This window comes from Megalobrama amblycephala, linkage group LG4 (genome assembly GCF_018812025.1).
Source record: "Megalobrama amblycephala isolate DHTTF-2021 linkage group LG4, ASM1881202v1, whole genome shotgun sequence".
NCBI lineage: Eukaryota > Metazoa > Chordata > Actinopteri > Cypriniformes > Xenocyprididae > Megalobrama > Megalobrama amblycephala.
The window spans coordinates 33196159-33223921 of NC_063047.1; the positions used below are offsets into that span (position 1 = coordinate 33196159).

The 27763-nt window shown below is 37.8% G+C and overlaps 1 protein-coding gene across 4 annotated transcripts; it reads left to right on the top strand.

The window, feature by feature from the left end:
- Positions 1-615: 615 nt before the first annotated feature.
- LOC125267376 lies at positions 616-18096 on the top strand. 4 transcript variants are annotated; one of them, XM_048188941.1, is made up of 6 exons: positions 616-1053; positions 9059-9136; positions 11984-12057; positions 15301-15424; positions 17183-17227; positions 17368-18096. In XM_048188941.1, exons 1-6 carry the CDS (start codon positions 835-837, stop codon positions 17596-17598), a joined length of 771 nt encoding a protein of 256 aa, XP_048044898.1. In that variant the 5' UTR covers positions 616-834; the 3' UTR covers positions 17599-18096. The 4 variants fall into 4 exon arrangements, 3 of the variants coding, with proteins under 3 accessions (XP_048044898.1, XP_048044899.1, XP_048044900.1); XM_048188942.1 differs by having other exon boundaries at positions 17183-18096; XM_048188943.1 differs by lacking the exon at positions 17183-17227 and having other exon boundaries at positions 18007-18096.
- Positions 18097-27763: the final 9667 nt, after the last annotated feature.

Below are 27763 nucleotides of genomic sequence, written 5' to 3' on the forward strand. Positions count from 1 at the left end.
ATCCCCCTCAGCAGTGAGGGCTCCCCGACAGCATGTCCCTCCTTCATCCCGGGATTCGGCACCAATGTAACGTAGTTCGTAAATACGGGAAGAAGGAGGCGGGAACCGGCGAACATTCAACATAACTTTAATAAAATAAACAAAGAACAAATCGAAAGTAATGCCGGCAGACCCTCGCGGACGTCTGCCGGCCACACAAACATAATAAAACATAAAATAAAGTCCAGGCCTGGTCCTCTCTCGTCCTTCACTGTCGTCGCTTCTCATTTTATGCTCCCTGAGCTCCTCCGTGAGAGACTCAAGGCTGGTACGCCTCACAGGTGAAGCTCATTACCTCTGGCACCACTGGTCTCACGCCGTTCCCTCACGGCTCTCGCCCGCCCTGGTCGCCACAGTTATATTGTGAAATAACATTACAGTTTAAAATAACTTTATATTTTAAAATGTACTTTATTCCTGTGATGGCAGTTTTCAGTAGCTTTTACTCCAGTGTCACATGATCCTTCAGACATCATTCTAATATTCTGATTTAATGCTCAAAAAACATTTCTTTTTATTATCAATGTTGAAAACAGTTGTGCTGCTTAATATTTTTTTGTGGAAACCGTGATACATTTTTTTCAGGAGTCTTTGATGAATAGAAAGTTCAAAAGAACATCATTTATTTGTAATAGAAATCTTTTGTCAAATCATAATTGTCTTTCCTGTCACTTTTGATCAATTTAATGTATCATTGCTATATAACCATTAATTTCTGACTGCAAAATGTGTAGTATATAATGCATTATAATTTTGATGGACTGATGAATCTTCTTTCAACCTAAAACAGTGAAAATGTTAGTTCAGAGCGATGTCTCTTTAGATTTTGGACAATGTGTGGTTGACAAACTGTATAAATTTGAGATGTTTTGGGAGAGATTTCATCACAGACAGGAACCACTGACCCGTAGAGTCTACAGTTCAGTCAGACAGAGCTGCGATGAGGATGTGTTGGAGTCACTTCACCTGAAACCAAAGAAACTCATCATGAATTATCTGGGACAAGAACAGAAGGTAGTGTGGTTTATGCAAGACATCACAAACATACTAATAAGACTGTGGAATGTAGTGTAAAATTTAAAGGTAAATGATGTAACTTTTTTTTGTTCAAAATGAACACAATTTAAATGAGTCAATTACATCATCAATCCTTCTTCCAAAATGTGCTTTTGTCTTACCCTGATTCACTATGGTAAGCCTATTATAAGTGTTTATATTTTATACCTGACGGGGTGGTTTTCGTGAGAAATTGGAGAATTGCTCAGTTGCTCCAGCTACTTTGAAGCATCACGCATGTATGGTGCGGGAGTGGCATTGGTTATATCTGCGTTACCCTCGGTTTCCGGTTTTATTTTGTATAAAACCATAGAAACACCAAAGACGCTTTAATGTATTACATGTTTTATTAGACAAGGGAACAACTGTTTGGTTACATTTATAGACAGAAAACGAATTATTGTTATGTAGCTCAACACGTTTAGTCTTATTGTTTAAATCTAGTTTTCTTGATTTTCTGATAGTACCATGCTTTACCATGCTTCAGAGAAAAACACTACTTTGTCAAGTAGCTAAGTAATACAGCATTTTCTCCATCATACAATACGTTTTATAATTAATTGCATGCCATTTATCAACACAAGCCATCCAGCATTTATTAATATGATATTCTAAAATTGATCTATCTTACTGCAGTGTGCAACAAGTGTCTCATAGCAGTCACCGAGCGAACGCACAGAGTAACGTTATAACATTTCAACACAGTCAAATGTATCTAATATGATAAACAGCGCTGTGTTACCTCATACGCTTGACCGGAAGAAACGGAAGCGGCGACTGCAGCATAATAAAAGTTCAGCTGCTCTCGAGGCATGTCGCGTTAGTCTCTCATTAGCAATCTCTCCAGTGACGTCGTTCAGCTCCAACAGCACTCGCCCTGCACTGCTTCATAGTACAGTAACATTAATAATCTCATCCATGAACATGATTTCTGCTTGAGTCCTGTCCCGATTCTTTTCCACTGGCTGTGAAGTGAAGACAACATTTCCCAAGATTCCGTGCTCAAACTATGCGTCATCAAGCTACACCTTTGTTTTGAATAGGAGACGTCTAGCGGCGAAAAAAAAAAATGCATATTGTAGCTTTAAATGTACGGTGAGATTATATTTTCAGCAGTTTTGATCATGTTGATAATTTAGAGGCCTAATAATTTAGCATATCAAATATGATACAGTAGACATTATAGGATTAAACATAAGATTCTGCACATAATGTAGTGTTTTTGCTTTCAGTATGGACGGACAAATTATTTCTCGGAAACTTGCTTATTTAGGTAAACACAAAGTTCTGTTATGAAACTCTAGATGGCACAGGCTGATAGGTCCTTAACTCAATCTGCTTGCAATCACATCATTCTATATAGGGCACAGCTGATTGGTTCCTGTTGTATCAGTAGCCAATGAGCCTCAACCTTCAAATACTGGTCAGCATTTACTGTAGCAGTTGCAGTGCACTTTCAGAAACCCTCCGCCTTCCCCAGCTCCACCTGTATAGATCTGCTATGGGTAATTCATGTATTCTATATTGTATAGCAGCAGCATGTCTTACTTGCTCACAGCAGTGTGTTGTGTATATATTGGCAGTAGCAAGTCCTGTACAGCCACCAATATCAAACATATCAACATTTTCATATTCATTACCATGCCAAACACTCAGAGTTGTCATAACAGATCTTAGGTTACTTTTTTGTTAAATCAGTTCAACTGTTTTTTCCCCACTGTTTCAGCCTTAACTACCTTCCTTTTTTAACTCTGATGTGATAAGTGTTGACTTTTTCTCCCATGGTACAATGTCCAAGCTCTCCTTACATCTGTAGGCCATACACATCTGTCTTGTTCCTTGGCCTAAAGTACTCCAATTACTCTTATTGGACATGGATACAGAGCAAATTAATGACACTGACAGCATCACCTGTGATAAGGGCATCACCCTTTCCCACTTCCTTTCTCTTGTGTTGAGACAGACTGTTCCATAGAGTCTTGCAGCTATAAAGAGTGAAGGATGCTCTTCAGTCATGCTGAGGAGTTCAGCACGGCTCTGTGTTTCTCCCAGTGGCTTTACATAACCATCGCAGATGTAATGAATGAGACACAGAGCCTGTCGTTTGAAACACAATTACTCCTACTGTGAAGTGGGCCAGAGCAGTGGCATCACTTCCTATAGCTACACGCCTTAAACAGTAAAGCAAAGCGCGCTGATCTGCAGAGAGTTTAGTGCATCATTAGAATGTACAATGTTGAATGAGTGCCAGAGCTGTGAGCTTTGCATTAATTATCATTATATGTTTAGGCATGTAGAGGCAGGTTCTTTTTGAGTGTTCTCAGTGATGTGAATTATTATTAGATAGCATGGCAACGGTAATGCAAGGAATGCTGTTATCCGATTATAAGTAGAGCTGCTGCTGTCGTGATATTTCCACCATGCGTTTTCAGACAGCTCCAGTAGTGCTCGTAAACCATTCTTCCAGATGGTCTGATTAACATTCTACTTGCATAATCGTTGTTGTACACATTCCTTTTGCGTTGAAACAGAGTAGCGTGAGGCTTCTCCAAGGATAGACTAAACAAATGTCCTTTGTGCTCCTGTGGTGTGCTTTTATTTGCCACCTGTGTGCTAATTTTTCAAAAGCAATGAAGCAAACATATGCATGTTTGTATTTGCTTAAGGAGTATTTTGATGTATTCTAAAGGTAGTATTATAAGATGATTTTGTTTTTAAAGCATAAAGTATTCCTATAGTGTAGTTTAGCTTTCAAACTATAGTTTGGCAGTATACAAGCTACTCATAATTAAAAGTAATTCATCTACAGTAAAGCTACCCTTTTGAAAAAGAAGCTGTAGAGACTGTAGAAATATGAAATGAGTAATAAAATTTGAAATGATGTTTAAATGTGAAACTAAAACTACAAGTAGGTTGGCGGCACTGTCTTTGTCAATGAATAATTCATTCATGATTTTCAGCTCATTCAGTAACAAAACAAGTGACTGGCTGCATCAGAAAGTGCATACTCTCTTGAGTAGGTACTTAGTTTTAATGTGTAATTCCTTTACGACTACTAAGTGTGTAGTATGAATTTAATCCAGACATACTACATCCACCATGTTGTCACTGTCATGTGACCTATGAGCGTCAGTTGCGTTACTTCACTGCTATTCACAAATCCTCTCCTGTGGCCTCATGTGATAGTAAAGTGTACGTCATATGCACACTTCAGAATCTCGGTGGAAGTAGGTCATCTGGGAACTTTTTGCCTATGAATTCAGACGTACTTCTTTTGTCACATACTGTTTTTTGCATACTATATAGTAGGGAAGTATGGATTTTGGATGCAGCCACTGTCTTGGGTCATTGAATCACTGACTCACTCTACTATTCAGCCACGAAATACCACTGTGTTTTGCTCGGAGATGTGCATCAGTTCTGCTCTGGCTTTGGAACTATTTTCATTGGCAAAATAGAGCAAAAATACCAATATTGTGTCTAAAATGTAAGTCACTTAAATGAACCTCTTGTGTATTGAAGTATTGTATAAAATCCAAATCAAATTTGGAATCGTGCTGACATTCGGGAAAAACAGCATTATTGCTCATGTAAGATATTGCATAACTTTATCATATGTTATAAATATAAAAAACAAGAACTCCTAAAGTGGAATATTTTTGCCCTCACATCTCAAATTTTCGTGGCAATTTTGGCTCAAGTCCCGTTAATTTTCGACCCTTAATTCTGTCATTTTTTATTTCACAGGGTGCAAAGAAACAATAGCATCCCATATTAATCTTTCACCTTGTAAACATGAATACACAAAAACACAATGTCTATGAAGTGTAGTCCATCGCAACTTTTTTCACACTTTCTCTGTTGACTAAAGGCAAGCAATGCTAAACGCAACAGTTGCACAGTGTAGATATCATTTTGGGAGTTGTATTCATGAGCTTCAGTCAGGTCACTTGTGGCACTGTCCAAATATTTTATCATCAGTCGCACACACTGTAGAGTCATCGTTTATTTGACCAATGAATCGTTTATTTGCATGAACTATTCAAACAAAATAATTCAACTGAATCAGAATGATCAACATTAGAGAATGAACACGACCATGTGTGTAATACTTTCTAAAAGAGATATCAATGTAGGCCTACTGCAATAGAGTGTCTCAGCTGGAGGCCCAAGGGCTCTGGTCCCGTTGTGGTCCCTAATCCGTCCTTGATCCATCCTCTCTTTTAGAAGTTAAGCCTATAAAGCTTGCGACCCACCTTTAGTGTATATTGTACAACCCACCTTTAGTGTATATTGTACATCAAATAGGCCTATATTCTGATTGGTTATGATTGTGCAGCCCTCTGGCTTTCAGGCTGGATAGACAAATTATTCGTTGTTGGACTTCAGTTTCTAATTACTGTATAAAAAGACAAATAAAAGCCGTAAAACTCTCTCTTCCATGTAAATCTGAGTTTTTGTACATTGCACTATGAGCAGCGCTCATGAATAGTCTCATAATGGTTCAAAATCCCACTCCACAAAGCTATAAACATCAAATTGCATTAATTGTTTCAACATAAACCATAAACCATTATTGATTATGGTCCTGTTGAACATATTATGTTGTTTTTAGTGACCAAGCATGGTCAGTGTGAAGCTGATTTGCTCTTCAAGGAAACAGTTCCTTTAAACTGTGTTTAAATGCGGCTCAAATGTTGTGGCTTTAGGCCCAGTAGGGGTAGAACAGTATGCCGTCAGTGGAGGCAGAGCTCTCTGGCATGTCTGGCTCAGAAACAAGCAGATTTACTGCAAATGAGATCATCTATCAGCAGGGGAGAGGGAGGATGTGGACAAGGGCATGGAGGACATGAGTGAGGGAGCGGCCGGAGCAGGGACCTCTGCCCGAGAAAGGACACTTTCTTTCAGCCTCTGTCTCTAAACTCTGTCTCTTTTTCTACCTCTGTTCCAGAGATAATATTGACAGAATATGATAGGATAAAAGAGACTGAGAAGGGGAGCACAAGTGGTCCAAAAGTCTGAGACCACAGTCAAAACCTGAGATTTAAACCCAGCTAAAGCCAGGTGCACACTGTATGATTTATAATAGTCCTTTACGATGGTTGCTTGTCAGACTGTACGAACATGATCCTCATGTCACACTGTGGGATCTCAGCTGTCATTTATGTCAGACTGTACAACAGTCAAGACGCGTTAAAAACGGATGGCTTATGAAAACTTGTCCAGAGTTTTACATCATCATCCCATACACGTTCGGTGACAGTGCACTGCATTATACGCAGGACTGAAATAATGGCTAACGAAGACACCTCTATCGTTAATTTTGATCACGGCTTGTCTTGCAAAACGAAGACAATTTGACATTTGTCGTAGGAGAAGTCACACTGGAGGATCGTGCGCCAAATCTTCTGACACTGCCAGAATTTCGTTGGAGGTAAAATTTGAACGCAACAGTCATTAAACGGCTGACTGTGAACATGTCAAACTAGCGATCAAAGACTACAGATTTTAGGCAAGGATTATAGGAATCTTTTAGGATTTGCAAAATTGGTCTCAGACAACCAAATCATGGCCAAAATCGCACAGTGTGAACCAGCCTTAAAGCAGAACTAAGTAAGTTTTCTTACCTTCATAAATAGTTTTCTAAGTCCTTACGATGGTTAATTGACTTGTAGTGGTGTGTTTGAGGCGTGCACTAACCCCCTCTGGCACGTCTACGCCAGAAAACAGCACTTGCAAGTTGAGCTGCATCGGCCTGACACAATCTCGCCTCATGTTCACGTTCACGCGAGAGTGACATGAATGCTTTATGGTAATTCAAAAACAATGTATATATTATGACTTTATAAGACAATTTCGAAAATTAGCCACCTCCATCGAGTGTACTGAATTTGCTAATTACCCACCTCCTCTTTCTTGTACTGTATTTGCAAAACTTCTGCGCTGGTGAGCGTTGTAGTCGTTGTAGTCCAGAGCTGCGCTTGGAGTATTTACGACAGTGTGATTGACTGAAGGAAACTGTAGGGGGAGCTTCGCAAATCTTACTGAGTTCCGCTTTAACAGGAAATGCCCTCAGAACTTTGGCTAACGTTCTCTCAAAGTTGTGAACAAACATTCTCCCAGTAACATTAATCGTTCGTTCAAAGTTAGTTAAATGTTCGTTCAAACTTATATGGTCTTTGTTCTCAACACGTTAGCACAAAAAATCTATTTTTAACTTAAATGTTTTGTTAGATGTTCATATACAAGGGATAGTTCACCCATTCTGTCATCATTTACTCACCCTCAAGTTGTTCCAAACCTGTATAAATGTCTTTGTTCTGCTGAACACAAAAGAAGATATTTGGAAGAATGTTTGTAACCAGGCAGATCTCGATCTAGGAAAAAATACATTCTTACAAACATTCTTACAAATATCTTCCTTTATGTACAGCAGATAAAAGAAATATCCCTTTAACGATTTTTAAATGTTACTTTTTTCAGAATGTTCAGAGAACATTCAAAAAGTAAAGCTCCCATAATGTTTGCAAAATTATAAAATGGAATGGATTTTTTAAACAATGAAACATTATGAAATAAAAAATAAAAAATCTGCACTTTTTCTAAAATACTAACCCCCGGTTTCACATGCTTAAGCCTAGTCCCAGACTAAAATGTATTGTTGAGCTGTTTAAATGAAAACAACTTGCAATATGTTAGTGTCATTGTTTTGTCTCAATATGCACATCAGTAATGTTATCGTCTAAGGCACGTTTATAAAAACTACTTAAATGTCCTTAAATGTCACTCTCATGTCGTTCCAAACCCGTAAGACCTCCGTTCATCTGCGGAACACAGTTTAAGATATTTTAGATTTAGTCCGAGAGCTTTCTGTCCCTCCATTGAAAATGTATGTACGGTATACTGTACTGTCCATGTCCAGAAACGTAATAAAAACATCATCAAAGTAGTCCATGTGACATCAGTGGGTTAATTAGAAGTTTTTGAGGCATCGAAAATACATTTTGGTCCAAAAATAACAAAAACTACGACTTTATTCAGCATTTTATTCTCTTCCGGGTCTGTTGTCAATCCGGGTTCACGACTCCCCAGTGACGCTGCTGACGTGTTATCCGGTGCGCCCAAGCTTCGTTTACAGTCTGAGGGAGACGCACGCTGTACTCAAGCTATTCTACATTGTTTGTATTTTGGTATTGCTATATTTTTTAAAATGGTGCGTAAGTGTGCATGTCGCGGATGTCCTAATCGCCAAAAACAATGACGTAAAAGTGCATTACCAACGCCGACAGATGAATGGATTCAATGGAATCAATTCAATGGAAAGGATTCCGAAAGAGAATACAACGCTGAATAAAAGTCATAGTTTTTGTTATTTTTGGACCAAAATGTATTTTCGATGCTTCAAAAACTTCTAACTAACCCACTGATGTCACATGGACTACTTTGATGATGTTTTTATTACCTTTTTGGACATGGACAGTCTACCGTACATACATTTTCAATGGAGGGACAGAAAGCTCTCGGACTAAATCTAAAATATCTTAAAGTGTGTTCCGAAGATGAACGGAGGTCTTACGGGTTTGGAACGACATGAGGGTGAGTCATTAATGACATAATTTTCATTTTTGGGTGAACTAACCCTTTAATGTTGATTTTTTCAGCTGTTATTCTTATTATATAACTTGTGGTGAATGATTCTGTATTAAATTGGAAAATTGCAAAATATCCCAACTGCATGTGTCATGAGCTAACTCCTGTACAACATCTCTGACAAAGCCTGAGATAATTTTCCCAGAACTTCATTATCACTAAGTGAGGAAAAACTTTAAGCACTTTGTCTGTAATGAACTCTTGTGTCGTAATGTCACATCTTTGGATTTGTGGGCTGTATTTTAATTCTCATTTCTATGCAACTCTGCTGGCTGGAAAATCATCCTGAAATGACTTGTGTTTTTTCTACTAGGCACCAAAGGAGGAGAACTCTGAAGCTGATGACAATCTCGTTCACGAAACCCCTCCACATTCTTCACAGGAAAAGGAGGTGTGAGGCTTTATCAGCAATACTCTCACACATACCCAATGATTATATCTCCACACATTGGTCCTCTTTCTGCAGCTGAGTGAAAAGTATGAGACGGCACACGGCATAGGTGCAAACAAACATGTTAATTAAAGTCAGCTGATTCGCTGGGCGAATAGGTGCAAGTTCGATGTGGAATGTCACATTCTGAAAATTGTGCCCATCTCTAGCCGGTCACATTAAATTAACTTCAAGGGGTCATTTTAGAGCACATACCATCATTTTATAGTTGCTTGCCTATTTTGCATTTATGAGCTGCTGCTAAAATATTTTAATTTTAGAAGGGCTAAACAATAAGAATGGCCAAAGAGTTTTGGACCATCAGGCTAGTGTGTTGTCAGTACATCTTACACACAATGATTATAGGTTTGTTTATATATATATATATATATATATATATATATATATATATATTAGAAAATTGTTGTTGGCAATTTAAAGGGATAGTTCACCCAAAAATGAAAATTTGATGTTTATCTGCTTACCCCCAGGGCATTCAAGAGGTGACTTTGTTTCTTCAGTAGAACACAAATGATGATTTTTAACTCCAACCGTTGCAGTCTGTCAGTCGTATAATGCATGCCAATGGTAACAAAATCTATGAGAGTAAAAAAATCAAATCCAAATTAAACCCTGCTCGTGACAACACATTGATGTCCTATGGCATGAAACAATCGGTTTGTGCGAGAAACTGAACAGTATTTATATCATTTTTTACCTCTAAAACACCACTATGTCCAACTGCCTTGAGCGCACGCACGGCATCCGGTGCGTGAGGTGTGTACACGCTCTGGCGTAGTTTAAACATGGTGCCTGTAGTACAACAGTTGTTATACAAATGGAAGTAAACCACTAAAAAACATGGTTTTATTACATCAGAACTTCATAAGGGCAGCTTTACAAATAGAAAGGACACATACAAAGATCTTGTTCACATGCCTCAGTTGGATGTGGAAAAACCATACGCACAGCTGATGGTTTAAGTCGTATGTGATCCTCTCCTGGGTATGAAAAATCATCAGGGGAAAAATGATCGCTGCAGACCCTCAACAACTTTAGTACATTAATGAGTGTGTTGATATCCAGCCGAAGATCAACCATAACTTCAGGCGAGCAGGCTCAGAAGTTGGGAATACGTGGAAAGTCACCACTCCCGAATAAGTTCGAGCGAGAGAATGTAATCTTTTAGTTTTAAGTCGGTTTGAACAATCCGTGGAGGGTCAGGTGCCGAGGGCTGCCATGGTGGAAGCGCAAGTAAATACCATTTTGATTAGCCGTCATACCTACAATGTTTGTGCACTGTGTAAACAATGAGTGACGTATATGCGTGAGAGATCACTTCCGGCGCTTGCGTAAACTACGCCAGAGCACGTACACACCTCACGCACCGGATGCTGTGTGCGCGCTCAAGGCAGTTGGACATAGTGGTGTATTAGAGGTAAAAAATAATATAAATACTGTTTGGTTTCTCGAACAAACCGATCGTTTCGTGTCTTAGGACATCAATGTGTTGTCACGAGCCACAGGGTTAAATTTGGATTTGTCTGTGCATGTTTTTTTTACTCTTATAGATGGAGTTCCCATTGACATGCATTATACGACTGACAGACTGCAACGGTTGGAGTTAAAAATCATCATTTGTGTTCTACTGAAGAAACAAAGTCACCTACATCTTGGATGCCCTGGGGGTAAGCAGATATATATATGATCTCATTATAAAATAAATGTTTTTCTCCATTACACATTGGCCACAATTATTGGCGCCCTTTTATTCAATACTTTTTGCAACCTCCTTTTGCCAAGATAACAGCTTTCTCCTATAATGCCTGATGAGTTTGGAGAACACCTGACAAGAGATCAGAGACTCATGCAGAATCTCTCCAGAATTCAAATTCCCAGCTCCATGTTGGTGCTTCTTCTCTTCAGTTCACTCTACTCATATATAGGGTTCAAGATCAAGGGACTGGGATGGCCATTGCAGAAGCTTCATTTTGTGCTCAGTGATGCATTTTCGTGTTGATTTTGATGTTTGTTTTTTGGATCACTATCCTGATGGAATATCCAACCACGGCTCATTATAAGATTTCTAGCAGAAGCGGTCAGGTTTTGAGTTTTTATCTGTTTGTATTTGATAGAATCCATGAAGCCATGTATCTGAACAAGATGTCCAGGACCTCCAGCAGAAAAATAGGCCCACAACATTAGGCATGGGGTACTTTTTTTTATACCTGTGTGCAGCAAACCCATCTTGTGTGTTTGCTGCCAAAAAGCTCTTTTTTTTAGTTTCATCTTTGACTTATGCATGTTTGACTACACGTGACAGTGCTGTTTGATATATTTTTTGAGGCTTTCTGACCCCAAGACTCAGTTAATTTCTGCAATTCTCCAGCTGTGATCCTTGGAGACTGAGATCCTTAAGATAATACAGACACACGTCCTCTTTTAGGCAGATTTGTAACATCTCCATTTGATTGGAACTTCTTAATTATAGCCCTGATGATGGAAATGGGGATTTTCAATGCTTTAGCTATTTTCTTACAGCCACTTTCTGTTTTGTGAAGCTCAATAATCTTTTGCTGCACATCAGAACTATATTCTTGGTTTTTTACCCATTGTGATGGATGATTAAGGGAATTTTTGTGTGTGAGTGGTGGTGGACCAGTGATAATATTGGCTAGGCCAAAAAAAAAAAAAAAATGCAATGACATAACAATCTCTATGTTGAGACCTGTTTATGTATCTATAAACAATTTCTAAACGATCTTATTGTTTTTTTTGCTTTGCTTTGTTTTGGGTTTTTGTCGCTAGAAAGGGGTACCAAAGTGTTCTCGGTCACGGAAAAGAGAGGACATGGTTCTTCGAAAACATTTATGCCGCACAAGGTTAGGATTCCTACTGTGCATAATTATTGTTTATGTCTGCATCAATATGCCAGTGCAGTTTATCTCCAGAAAGCAGCATTCACAGATGCTCTAGTTAAGCACTGCCAAATCACTTGATTGCTTACTTTATGTATAATGAATATGTATGTTTTCATAAAATATGATTATGCCTTTTTAGATCTGTTTAATGACTTTACAAATCCCAAAATAGCATACATACAGTATTTCTTATATTTAGTAATTAAGACACTGTCATTATAGACATCCATTGTGACAACATGCCCCACTAAGCATTTATGTGCATTCAAAGAACAATATCTTTTTGTCCTATAGGCAATAATGCTGGAAATGTTCAATAGCTTTTTTGTTATCATGTGCCTACATAGAAATCCTTATTTCAATTTAATCAAACAAAACATTTTGACAAGCTTTAAAATTTAGCACAAAAAGAACAACTGCAAAAAAAGAACACAAAAGTCTTTAGATAATGAAATTCTGCAGTCATAATGCCATTTTACTATAATGTTTGAGTTCATTTATCTGATGACACCAGCACAGCTGTGATTAATTTTAAATTCATATGTAAGCAGTAATTTCAATGCTAAATTGTGAGTTCTTGCAGCAAGATCTATTATTATCTGTCCTTCCTCTCCACCCCACTCTCAGCATCTTATGCGTCTTGCCCAGCGGCTATGGTTTCAAACCTGGCAGGCATCACCAATGGCATTTTGTTTGTGGGGGAATTTAACACGGTCTCACCACAGGCAAGAGAGCTGTGTGTGTCTCTCTCTCACTCTCTTCCTCTCCTCCTCTTTCTGTGCATCACAAAATGGTTGACATTTATGACAGACACGACCGTAGCCAAGCGTGCTGAAATATTCATACTCATTCTCATGAAGACTGGCATTTTTGAAAGGAAAAATGCAATTATTGTGGCCGCATTCAGTGAAACAGTCGCAAGAGGATGAGGTCACCGCTGTATTTCAAGTGTTTTTTGGTTCAATATTGCTTTAGTTATTTTGTTATTTTTACTTTTGGCCTTGATGAAATATGTTGCTGATGTAGTCATTTTGAAAAAATAAAGTTCTTGTTGTTAGAGTGCTGCAGGGATTATGTATTTTTGCAGGCAATCCCCAGCATCACCCTGGTTCCCTTGACAAAAAACCAAATAGAATTTTTATTTTGGCTTTTGGGTTATTGCAGAAAATAAGCTCTGTGTCCAACAAAAGATTATGATTCTTACACGTTGTGTCCATCATGATAATCTGCACAAATCAATGCCATTTTTATGAATTTTAAAGTTTAAATACAATCGCCAGCAGTTAAAGGGTTAGTTCACCCAAAAATTAAAATTCTGTCATTTATCCTCATGCCGTTCCACACCCGTAAGACCTTCGTTAATCTTCGAAACTCAAATTAAGATATTTTAGTTGAAATCCGATGACACCGTGAGGCCTTCATAGAGAGAGGAAGTGTCATTGCTCCCAAGATCCATAAAGGTACTAAACACATATTTAAATTGGTTCATGTGAGTACAGTGGTTCAATATTAATATTATAAAGCGGCGAGAATATTTTTGGAGCGCCAAACAAACAAAATAACGACTTATTTAGTGATGGCCGATTTCAAAACAATGCTTCATGAAGCGTCGGAGCATAAATGAATCAGTGTATTGAATCATGATTCAGATCGCGTGTCAAACTGCCAACGGCTGAAATCACGTGACTTTGGCGCTCTGAACAGCAGATTCGATACACTGATTCATTTGTGCTCCGAAGCTTCCTGAAGCAGTGTTTTGAAATCAGCCATCACTAAATAAGTCGGTTTTTTTTTTGTTGTTGTTGTTGTTTTTTTGGCGCTCCAAAAATATTCTCATCGCTTTATAATATTAATATTGAACCACTGTACTCACATGAACCGATTTAAATATGTTTTTAGTACCTTTATGGATCTTGAGAGAGGAAGTGTCATTGCTCCCTATGAAGGCCTCACGGTGCCATCGGATTTCATTAAAAATATCTTTGTGTTCCGAAAATTAACGAAGGTCTTACGGGTGTGGAACGGCATGAGGGTGAGTAATAAATGACAGAATTTTCATTTTTGGGTGAACTAACCCTTTAAAGTTAAATGTAGGCTACAAACCAACAACACTATGCATCTATGCAACACACAGCATCAGTAAGCTTCTGACAACTTTTTCAGTCTTTGTTTAAAATCTACAAGTTGGAAAGTTTGAGTTAGTATAGTTTACCTGTTCATCGTGATGATGTTTAATGTCCCTGACAACCTCTGTAGCCCCATTTATTTACTTGTTTGCAACCACTTTTTTCAAGTAAAAGATGTGAGATGATTACAAAAGAGATATTTTGATTATCTGACTTTATTTTTGCAAGTGTAATAAATAAATATATGGGTGAATTCAGGAAAATTGGGCCTGCAGGAAAGTGGGGAAAAAATGTTGATTAAAATCTCTGATTTATCTGATATTGTTATTATGTTGTCACAACAATTAAATACAAAAAGGGAGGAAAAGGTGCATCATTTTGCCATTGACATGAATTCCTAATGTAATTTACATAAATTCACCATAATTATTAATCAAAAGCTGCATAACTGCCATAGATGTCAGATGAAGTTGGGTTTTTTAACCATAATGGCATCCCAGCTAACAAAATATGTTCTAAGAATGTTTTGCTAATGTTCCCAAAACGTTATAAAAATATTATAAACGGTTAAAAATCTTTATATAGATGTAAAAAAATGTTTTAAAGTTTTAAAAAGGTTATTTTTGAATGTTCTCTGAATGTATAAATTGTCCAGTCCAATGTTTTAAAGAATGTTTTTTCTTGGTTATGCAAATGTTATAAGGGAACATTCCATATTATCATTTTGCAAACATTATGGGAATGTTTCAGAATGTTCAGAGAACAAGTATAACATTTAAATGAACATCAGATAAACGTCCAACTAAAACATTTCAGGAAAAAACTAATTGTTCCATGAATGATGTATAAATGTTTTGTGCTAATGTTTTGAGAACATTATTAAATACTAGTTAACTTTAATAGAACGTTCTGTTAACGTTACTGGAAGAATGTTTGTTCATAACTTTGAGAGAACCTTTACAGAATGTTATCCAATGTTCTGAGAATGTTTCCTGTAAGCTGGGATGCATTTGCACTTAAATACATCTACAATTTTTCCTCTCCACACCCTCTAAACCAAACACGGCTGTTTTGTCAGGTGGTGTGATGTTGCGGCAACATGCTCTCGGAATGGAAAACCAACAGGAGGAAAATGCGGCTGCTCGTCCATTTACCCCTTTCTACAGATCATTGATCTCAACACCTTCTCATCTACTACCAAGGTAAAACCACTCAGCATCCTTTTCTCGTACTCTCTTTTCTGCTGTTTTTTTTTTTCCTTCTTTACAAAAGTTTACAGAAATACATATTTTGATTTACAATTAGTCACTTTACATGCCAGTCAGGTGGTCTCTTCCTGTTCAGAACAAGCTGCTTGAGTACCTGACTTCATGCCATAATTCAACAATCTGGCTACAAATGATTAAAGCATTCCTGATAACCTCTGAGTGTCACATGTCTACACGGATGGTTGGAATACTGACACATCACCTCAGATAAACTCCCTGACATTAAAATTTTGTTCACACAGACAAAAAAAAAAAAAAATTCATTAAACAAGAAGGAAAACAGGAAAATAATGCCCTTCTCTACTGAAATGAGCCACAGCAATCTGAGAGAGTTTTCACTGTGAGGGTCTCAGCTTCCAGAAAAACAAAATTCATTCAGCCATCAGTCTCACCCAGCAGGATAGAGTGATTACCCTCTGACTAGAAGGATCTAATGCAGCAAAATGAAAAGAAAAAATAAACATGGCTCATTTACAGTGTCTCTTGATGGAATATAATGTCATGCTGGAATCAAAGTACATCTTCGATGCATCATTACTCCTTTGATAACCTATTTGCATTTGCACTTGAAAAACATTTTTGGTTTTGATGGGGATTATACTGTAGTTACCTCAAGCAGCCTGTAGGAAGGAGTGTAGGCTATTGGATCTGAAGGCTGTCAATATCATTCATATGCAGTGCATGATGATTTACCAAGCAGTTTCTTTGCAGTGACACTGATAAACTCTTTAAATGTGTCTAAAAGTGTCCAGATACATTTTGTGGGGCATTGTACTTCACACACACTTATGGGGCCCTATCATACATCCAGTGCAATGCGGCGCCAGGCACAACGCAAGTGTTTTTTGCTAGTTTCAGCCGACACAGTTATCATTTTCACATTCTGCACCACGTTGTTTAAACAGCAAATGCATTTGCACTCATTTGTGCCCATGGGTGTGCTGGTCTGAAAACAAGGTGTGTTCAGCCGCATTGTTGGCGTGTTGTTATTTTGATGCAAATGAAAATGACTGCGCCATTGACCAACTGAAACCTGGTCTAAAGTCAATGGCACAATATTTTTTTTTTTTTGTTATTTAAAGAGTGCGTTAGTAATATGCACCTATACACTCTGCTTATTACACACACAGGGACGCGCAGCAGCAGCGCTTCCCATCGTTAAACTAGCAAAAGTGGTTTCGGACACACCCAAGAAATTGATAGTTTTTAGAAGTGTGCATTAAATTGATCAAAGTGACTGTAAAGACATTTACAATGTAACAAAAGATTTCTATGCTGTTTTTACTGACCCAAAACCTTTGAAGGATAGTCTTTATAAAGACTTGACCAGTAAAAACGATGCAGAATTTACACCACATTTAAAATGCATTAATGGCTATTTATTTATTTATGACCCTTGTATTAATGCATCTCATTGTGATTGTATTATGTAACATTCTGAATGAAGTTCTTATTACTGACAGCTTCCCTATAAGTGCCTGGTCATCTGTGATTGAATATGACAGTTATAGCAATCCTGTTCCATCTTTTTTGAGTCTTTTAAGCCAGATATTTAACCCATGTATCACATTGTGGCTAACTAAACTGTATAGGTTGTGTGATGTCAAGAAGCTTGTTGTCTGATAACAGTGAGTAGGTGGATGTAATTCATTGGAGGCCTGATTAAACATCTTAACCTTGATGTTTGAACAGAAAGCAGACAGCAAAGCGATGCCTCTACTTCATGTTGAAAAGGAAGTGAGCGGAATTAATTTATAAATGGAGATGGCATTGAAATGTTAGCATGTAACAAATAACTCTCTCTCTCTCTCTTTCTCTCTCTCTCTCTCTCTCTCTTTCTCACTCTGTTTCTTATTTATTTATTTTTTTCCTTTCAGATTTGTCTTTCAACTTTAAACATGAGATTAAACACTGAATCTATCACCATTGGATTGATTTTCACAGTTTCCACAGACAATGCCAAAAAAAATGTCTATAGGTGTGTTCACCCGGGTGACACAAATAAAGTAAATGAGACGTCTCTCTTCAAAAACAATTTTGATATCTTAAAGGAGTCCCCACAAAAGCAAGCGACTCTCGCGGAAACACACACATATAAAAATATATAGATTTTTTTATATATATAGATTTTGCTGGATGAAAGATTTGCTAGACCGCATCAGTCTGCTGCTGTTTTGCTGTCAAGAGGGCTTTCAAGATATACAAAGCTTTTGATTCTGTATCTGATGTGATTGTGTTTAAAAAAAAATGAAAAGAAAGCTGTCAGAAAGGCTCTCTTTGGAATAGCATGTTTTAGGCCTTATTTTGTACATCAACTTGTAAACTAAGCAATTATACGAGATTTCAAAGCTGAACATTGCTGTTGACACAAGGTTACATGTTGCGCCCTGAAGGATAATTGCATTTGCATACTGGGGGTGGTTTTTATTGTTATTTTTTTTTACTTTATAAATATGATTGGCAGGATATTTACTTTATAAATATATCTGATCTTTTTTTCTTATGTGTATCGTCAGTAGTGCTGTTTGAATTGGCTGCTGGAGGCGCTGACTCTGGAATGTTCTGGAAGATTTGAACCTGTTACTTTCTGTTGGGATGCCAAGTGAGTGAAAAAACATGATCGAGTGAGTGTTCTAGGACAAAATCATTCTTTAAAGGGTTAGTTCACCCAAAAAAAATTTAAAAGATTTTGTCATCATTCACTCACACTCACATTTGAATTTCTGTTTTCAAAGCTGAATTTTCTGCATCATTACTCCAGTCTTCAGTGTCACATGACTCTTCAGAAATCATTCTAATATGCTGACATGCTGCTCAAGAACAATTTTTATTATTATCAGTTTTGAAAACAGATGTGCTGCTTAATGTTTTTGTGGAAACCATGAGACTTTTTGTTCAGGAGTCTAAAGAACAGCATTTATATGAAATGGAAACTTTTTGTAACACTATATGTTTTTACTGTATCTTTGATCCCAAATCCTAAAGAAATGGTTCACCGAAAATCAAATCTAAAATCTTCTACGTGGCTTCTGTTGTCTGATTGATAGTTTATACTTTTTTGGCAAGAAAAAGGCCTTTTAGTATTAATCCAAAAAGTAGATTTTTATAAAGTAAATGTCATGTTCACTTTTATTGTAATGAGTGGGGAGCAAGAGAAGGCGGACAGAGGAGAGAATCTAACTGCAAGGTTTTAATTAAAGTAGACCTAATGAAAGTAAACAAATAACTAGTAGAACAGAGAGCAAGGGAACAGAAACAAAGCAAACAGTCTACCAGAACATACAACAACTGACAAAGCAAAAAGAGAAACACAAGGGCTATATATACACAGGGCCTAATAAGCTTAGCCAGATAATAAGGGAGACAATGGGAAAAAACATGGAAAAACTGCAAAACTTTGTCATTCAACAGCAGTGTTTTTATTCTTAGCATCTTCCAGAATACTTTCTACGTCGGCCATCCCCACTGGAAAAACCTGGAACAAAAGTTATCTGCCTTGCTCAAGGCCACAATTGTGTTCTAGTTCTTGAACTGCCTGTTCCACAGTTTGAACCTGCAATCTTAAAATTACTAGCCTAGAGCATTCTCTACTAGGCCACCAGTGGTGTTTTGTGAGGATTTTTGTGTGTTGAGACATTCCAAAATACATGATAGACTTTCCAGTTTTTTGTCAGCAGCCATTTTTTCAGTTGTGTGTGAGAAAATATTGCTAATAAAGTGATATAGCCTCAAACCCGATAGTCAACAAGGCTCTTTAAGAGCGTAATTTAACTACTTGTCCACCAAGCATGCAATATTAATGTGTGCAATGTTATTTATTGCTGATTATTAAAGTTTTTTACAGACGCTAGGACACGTTTCTCAATACGTCACTTTTGCAAAACTCTTCACACAGTAAGCACAACAGAAGTCTATGTGGGCTAAACTGAGGATCAATTATCATTGCTTTGGCACAAAATGCATTCAATTTAAATTTTTTAGGTCATTGTTTTGTGGGTGACAAAGTGTGTTTGTCGGCTGTCAACCTTTGCTAGTGTTCTGGAGGAGTGAGTTGATTTGAGACCTGAATAAATTGTTTTGGTAGTTGTAGTGCATTTTGAATGTGAAATGAACTGCTTTGCCAAGCTGAAAGTTGGTTAGGAGAACTGTGTGAAGAGTTTTGCAAAAGTGACCTAAGTATTGAGAAATGTGTCCTAGCGTCTGTAAAAAAACTGTAAAGGATTAATTAAATTGATTAAAAGTGACAGCAAAATGTTACAAAAGTTTTCTATTTCAAATAAATGCTCTTTTTAACTTTGTCCTAAAAAACAATTGTATCAGTTTCCACAAAAATATTAAGGACCACAACAGTTTTCAACTTGTAGAATAATAAAAATGTTTATTGGGCATCAAATCAGCATATTAGAATGATTTCTGAAGGATCATGTGACACTGAAGATTGGAGTAATGATGCTTTGCATCACAGGAATAAACTACATTTTAATATATACTAAAATAGAAAACTGTTATTTTTTAGTTTAGTTTTGTTTTTTGATGAAAGAAATGTAGCCTTGGTGAGAATAAGAGACTTTTCAAAAAACATCAAATGAAAAGGTAACACTTTACAATAAACTAAATGAATTAACATTAGTTAAAGCAGAACTCAGTAAGATTTGCGAAGCTCCCTCTACAGGTTCCTTCAGTGAATCACACTGTCGTAAATACTCCAAGCGCAGCTCTGGACTACAACGCGCACCAGTGCAGTAGTTTTGCAAATACAGTACAAGAAATCTCGACGGAGGTGGGTAATTTTCGAAATTGTCTTATAAAATCATAATATATACATTGTTTTTGAATTACCATAAAGCATTTTGTCACTCTCGCGTGAACGTGAACATGAGGCGAGATTGTATCGGGTCGCCGCAGCTCAACTTGCAAGTGCTGTTTTCTGGCGTAGACGTGCCAGAGGGGGTTAGTGCACGCCTCAAACACACCACTACAAGTCAATTAACCATCGTAAGGACTTAGAAAACTATTTATGAAGGTAAAAAAAGTTTAATGCACTGACTAACAACTATCAATGAGCAATATATTTTGTTACAGAATGTATTAATCTTTGTTAACATTAATAAGAAAATACAACTGTTCATTGTTAGTTCATGTTAGTTCAGGTCATTAATTTCTCGCCCTCATCGTTCCAACCCCATAAGTCATTCATTCATCTTCAGAACACAAATTAAGGTATTTTTGATGAAATCTGAGAGGTAAATGACTCGTCCATAGACAGCAACTTAACGGACACTTTCATGGTCCAGAGAAGTACTAAAGACATTGTTAAAAAAGTCAACGTGACTGCAGTGCTTTAATCTTAATGTTATGAAGAGATGATAATACTTTTTTGTGCAAGTATTCTCTTTAGTACCTTTCTGGACCTTGAAAGTGGTGGTTATATTGCTGTCTATGGACGAGTCATTTACCTCTCAGATTTCATCAAAAATATCTTAATCTGTGTTCCGAAGATTAACGAAGGTCTTACGGGTGTGGAACGACATGAGGGTGAGAAATTAATGACAGAATTTTCATTTTTGGGTGAACTAACCCTTTAACAGATACAACTTTTGATTTTAATAATGTATTATTAAATGTTAAAATCAACATAAACTAAGATTAATAAATGCTTTAGAAGTATTTTTCATTGTTCATGTTACTGTTTTTTACGAGTGCTTACACACTAAAATTAAAAATAACACACAGTTACTGAAACTCTACACTCAAGGAGCAAAACCTTAGCCCAGATCTGCACAACTATAAGCTCATTCTCAGCCTCACACTTTTTGCAAAACACTACACACATTGTTTTGCACAACACTAAACACACTTCTCTACATTAGACACAGAAATCTAACATAATGTCTCTTCTTTGCCATTTCAAGACACTACTTTCCAAAATACCACACCTATAAACCAATTGATCAAACATGGCCGTCAGGTGTGCAGACACTTAGGTGCTTAACTGTAAACTCAACAATCAGGTGCAAGTACTATAAAAAGGCAAAAGGTGAGTTTATGTGTCTTCAACAAAATGGAAGGCAATGTTGCAGTAAGAGGGAGAGAGAGAAACATCATTTTGAATCTCCCGGGCACAAAAAGGCCTCAATAAAACCATTTTGAGAACTTTGCAAGCATGGAGGCAGGGAGAGCTAGAGGCAGAGGAAGAGGATGACAGAGAGAGAGAGGAAGCCACGCAAGGACCATTATTTCGGATGACATAACAGCAACTTTGGTGGACCATGTCATAAACCATGGCCTGACTATGAGGGAAGCTGGGCAGAGAGTCCATCCTAAACTAAGCTGTTTCACAGTTTCATCCATAATAAGGACATTCCGACTGGAAAACAGGTATGTCTTCAACTCTCTACTCAGACTGTATCTAGAGTATTTACAGTACTGTACCATATCACGTTACTGTATCACATGTATTGTATTCAAGGGTGGCTAATGCTCCTTTTCCAGCAAAAGTGGTAGTTTTGTGAAACATACCGTGATAACGTGTTGAGATGTTTCAGTACTGTGTATGGTAAATACTAGGGGTGGGAATCGGAGGGTACCTCACGATACGATACGATCACGATAAATGGCTCACGATAACGATAATATCGCGAGTCAGCGATTCTGTGATAATCGATATATCGCTAGACAATCCTATAATGATACATCGCGATATTGGTCTTAATATGAAAACAAAATGCACGTGAAAAGGTTAAGTGCAGGTTAAGCCGAGTTCAGACTGCACGATTTTAGCCCCGATTTTGGCTCGCCGACAGGTTTTGAGAAATCGCTGACAAATGCCCGAAATTACAGGCAAATCGGTGCTCGTTCACGCGAGTGACAATCACGCAGTGTGAATGAGCAAAGACGCGATCTGAGAGAATCGCCGACGAGTCGCCGACGCCCGTGAGATATTTGGCATGCTAAATATCTGGACCTGTCGGCGATTCAAAATCCTGCTGTGTGAAAAGTGTTCTGACTGAAAACTACATCGGCGATGACCGACAGCCAATGAGAGAGCAAGATACAGAGCAGCGGGGAGTTCGGGGAGGAGTTATAGACCACAATATCAGCAAGCATGGCTTTGTTTCAGATAAACATTACAATTATACAAAACAAAAACAAAGCACAAACATTTGCTTGACCATCCGCAACAGCAGCACATTGAAAAGTTATGTATTTAGTTCCAACTCTCGTTGCAGAACACACAATCCACAGTCTCCCCAACCATATCCTCCTCCATATTCTTCTTTTATTTATGTTGTTTTCGCTGCAAATCAGCGCACAGGCAATTCATATTTCAAGCTTCTTGCGGACTACTATTTTTAATAATAATCCCACCGTGTGTCTCAATCAGCTCCCTAGTTCAGCAGTCAGGGCACTGATCAGGGTATCAGCCGCATTCACTTTCATTATATACTGATTCACGACCTAGGGAGCTATGGAGCTGATTGAAACGCAGGACCAGTCTCACGTGAGAACTCCGGTCTTGAACGCGTGATATCGCGTTGTTTCCTTGTCACGTCTCGCGTGTGTTTGGTTGTGAAACGTAGTTTGCGTGCCAGACAGAGTTGTCGGCGATTCTTCCTATTGTAAAGTCATGCAGTTTGAAACCCTCTGTCGCCGATCCATCGTGCAATTTGAACACAGCAGCGACTGAATGCTGGCCAAGATAGTCATGCAGTGTGAAAAGAACAGTGACCCGACTACTTTGAAAATCGTGCAGTCTGAACTCGGCTTTAACGGATAAATCCGATCTTATATGTACATTTAATAGAGTTCACGTCACCGAAAGCAAGAAATATGAGGTGCATTTTATTGACCATCAGTTAATTTCAAAATCAAAGACTGCAATAGGAGAGAGCGGCAACAGCACTGGTATAAGGTCTCATTACTTTTAATGAAGATAATTGTGTGTTATGCGTCTGCGTTGTCATATCTGACTCTCACATGTTTCAGTTTTAGTATTTTTGGGAGAAGTAAAATTTACATATGTAGTTTCAACAACCAGATGCATTTAGACTGAGCATAGACAGTTTTGACTGGAATGCGTCCCAGACCATCTCCTGAAGTGGTTTGAGCGATCGGATTTAAATCCGTCTCAAATGCGTATTTAGGCATTTAGACCTGGTCTTTTCACGATCGGATAGCTATCCGATCAGAGAAAATGCATGAAGTCACCAGGTGCAAACAGACCCTTTGACGTTCTTCAAGCGCTTAGATATACACGGGAGCGTTCGAAAGCAGGCGTCTATCAGAGGATCCCTAATATATGCTTTCAAATGCTCCCGTGTATATCTAAGCGCTCGGTGAAGAACGTCAAAGATGTCTACGACTGTCACATCAATGGTATAAAAGTGCGTCAAGACTTTGAACTTAAACGTGGCTGGGGCATCTATTTTACTCACACTGCTGTCCGCCATCCTGTTAATAACCTCTTTTTCTTAGGCTAGTTAACTTAAGTTCACGTTTCCCTCATTCATGTGTCGAGCGCCGCCTTGAAGTAGGACGCTTTGAGCAAAGAAATCTATATATAGCGCTTTATTTTTTTTTTAATTAAAATATCGATATTTGGCGCAGCGATACGATTCTCGTATCGCACAGAGAAGGATGACGATATATCGCCATATCGATATTCTGTCCCACCCCTAGTAAATACAGTAAAGTTCAGTATACACAGTACTGTAAAAAAGAAGCAAACGAGAACAATTTGTGGTTGCATTTTTCTACAGAATGGCTAGAAGACCTACTGGGGGTGGACGCCAACGCCTGTTCACCCAACAGCAGGAACTTGCCATAGTGAACCTAGTCAGAGCAAACAATGCAATCCGTCTCCACCAGCTACAGCAACAAATACTTGCAGATAGGCAAGTATTCAACAACATAAATCGAGTAAGCATTACAACTATCAGACGCATCTTAGTAAAGCACAACATGACCATGAATGGCAGGATCCATAAGCCAATTGCGTTTTTCTGTGTTTACAGTAGTGTATTGTTTGTTTTATTTTTGATTTAATTGAATTTACTGTACTGTAAAAGATACTACTGTAATTTAATGATTTTGAAATCAGTATTTCATCTTTTGGTTGTTGTGAAAACATGCCCTCTGTGGAACTGAATAAAAACTTTGAAAACAAAAGACTGCAGTTTTTTATATAAAGTAGACTAGTGTGTTGCTGCTCATCTGAAAGTATAATTTTGTCATCAGAGTGACATTTTGACAAAGGATTGTTAGGTTTTGATAGCAGAGTTTCAATTCGAGATGTGAATGGTTCATTTCCCAGTGTTGTGTCTTGTGTGCTTGTGTGTAAACCTTTGACACAATGAGTCAAATTTAGCAAAACGTGTGTAAGCATAGGCAAAAACTGTAAAATCATGCTCTGTTTTGTCTCCAAAAATGTTTTTGTTCGTGTACTATATTGTATTTAGAATATGTTCTGATTTTCAGTGCAAAATGTAACCTTTGGAAAGGCATGGATGTATTGAATGGTTTTACATTGTGATGAGAAATATTTTCATCAATGTGCAGTACTGGTCTTGTAGTTTGTTTGTTTGTTTTTGTCAATATATTAATGTGCATTACTCTAACAATATCTCTGTAAAAATCAAACCCGGACTATATCATTAGAAAAGTATAAAAGTTACAAGTGTTTAAGTTTGAGCACAGCAGTGTGTAAATGAATCAAACAGAATCAGAATGTATGAACCATGTGTGTGTTCCATACGGTGTCAAAGTTGAGTTGGGTTTCACAGATAAATTCATGTAAAGTTTTGAATGAAGTGTTTCATTTTGCAAAAGACCTGAGGTGTTCTGCTACTTGTGTGTGTGTGGATCTGTGAATTGTGTGTAGTGTTTTGACAAAATGAGCGTTGTTTTTAAAATTGTGCTTAAGCAATCGTAAAAAACTGTAACTAATGTAGTTAACTAATGTTAATAACAAATGGAACCAAATGGTTGTATGGTCAAATGGTCCACTCTGTAGTGATTTGTTTATTACTGAATGCCTGAACTCTTCTTTGTGTGTGTGTGTGTGTGTGTGTGTGTGTGTGTGTGTATTTTAGGTGTAACCTCTTTCTAGAGTGCATGCTGGTTTAGTTTAATTGCTTTCATGTGCATGTAGTGATTGCAAACCTGTCTGTTCATGCATAAAATTGAGTTTAATACTTGAGAAATGTATCACAATATGTGCATCTGACATTGATTCTGGAAGACTGGGCAGAAGTTCTCCGTATAAAATATTGTAGTGTGTGTGTGTGTGTGTGAACTGACCCACACTAATACAGGCAACCAGACAGTGTCCCCCGAAGTCATGACCTAATTTAGGGATAGGCAGCTTTAGCCCTGGAGTGCCGCTGTCCTGCAGAGTTTAGCTCCAACCCTAATCAAACACCCCTACAAGCTAAACATTGTCTTCAGGATTGTTCATCCCCGACCTAATTAGATTTGTTCCTTTTTTTTCCCCTTCATATTTTAAATTTTAAATGATATCTGAAGATACAAGCATGTTGGAAATACGGTTCATATAGATTCATATAGGCACTTGAGAGTTTTTAAACTCTGGAGTCTGGTGGCCAGAAAGGGATGCTAGAAGTTTGCTGTCATCTTATATCACATCTTATATCACAACTAATGAGATCTTACAGGAACAACACCAAACTGGAACAACAAGGATCAGAGTTAATGGAGAAATGATGAGACCTTCGGATTTAGGTGGTGTTAAATAGAGAGATACGGAGGAAAAAAAGAGAGACCGAGCAGAGGAGAGAATTTAATCCTTCATCTCCTGGAGCTACAGGTCGGTGCTAGTGATGGACGGAGAGAGGGAGGCCAAGACAAATGGAAAAAGAGGGAGAGAGATTGTAAGAAGCATCTCCCAGAAGAGCCTGGAGGGGCTCCTACCATCCCAGAATCCAATTTCCAATAAAGTGAAGCTTTATGGGAAAATGGTACAGCACGGCAGAGAGCAGATATTACAAAAAATAATGAAACTTTATCAGCCGCCGTTAAGACTCAAGCCGGGAGGAGAGAGAGCTTGAGATGTGTGCACTTGTTTTGCTCCATCCTTCTATTTCTTTCTGTCCTCTCAAGGTGACATACGATTTTGATAATACTCCTGGTTTGGTGAGCACATTATGGAGAGATCACGCAAATAATTAATATGTCAAGAAATTTTGTACGTCTCTTTATCTGTCTCTGTCTCTCCTTCTCTCTCTCTTTCTGTATCTTTCAGGGACCCTGGAAGGAGCAGAACCACGATAAAGAGGCTGAATAAGGAAAAGGCAATAGAGGCCAAGTGGGAGCAGTTTATCGCTCCGCCAAAGGTTTTCTCTTCCAAATCGGCTCTTTCTCACTGGAATGTTTAAGTTGCTCCGCTTCCACTGGAGCGATGTGTTCTCCTCGAGCACGCCGGTGGGGTTTAGACAAGTGTGCCACATTAGTTGCTTTCTGGAAGACACAGTAAATAAGCAAAGGGCTAATTACACTGTCTGCAATAAGAAACTTGTTCAAACACACATTTCGCACAACAATTATGTGGGGTTTCTTAATGGCTAAAGATCGGAGCTGGTAACCAAATGGTGAGCTTTGAGCCAACGCCATTACGGCCTTGATCAAGAAACTTTGGGTGTGTTTGTGCCCAAAATACTAGCATGCTGCATGGTATACACTCTATACTAATAATGCAAAATAATGTGTGGAAAAAGACAGTACTGAAACATTTAAAACAGTAGTATGTATATATCACATTTACGTATATAGCGCTTTATACAATATAGACTGTTTCAAAGCAACTTCACATTGGAAGATTAACAGTGTTAAAGGGATAGTTCCCCCCAAAATTAAAATTCTGTCATCATTTACTCATCCTCATGTCATTCCAAACCTGTAAGACATTCATTCATCTTTGGAACACAAAGTTTTTTTAATGAAATCTTAGAGATTTCTGTCCCTCCATTGACAGCTACGTATCTACCACTTTGACGCTTCAAAAAGTTCATAAAGCGATCGTAAAACTAATGCATATGAATTGAGTGGTTTCATCAAAATTTTCTGAAGAGACGCTTTATATGCTGAAAAGATTTGATTTAGGCTTTTATTCACATATAATTTTTTTATTTTTTTTTTGCATTACGAAGATGAACGAAAGTCTTATGGGTCTGGAACAACATTAAGGTGAGTAAATGATGACAAAATTTTCATTTTTTGGTGAACTATCACTTTAATTTTGTAAAGTTTATCAATTAT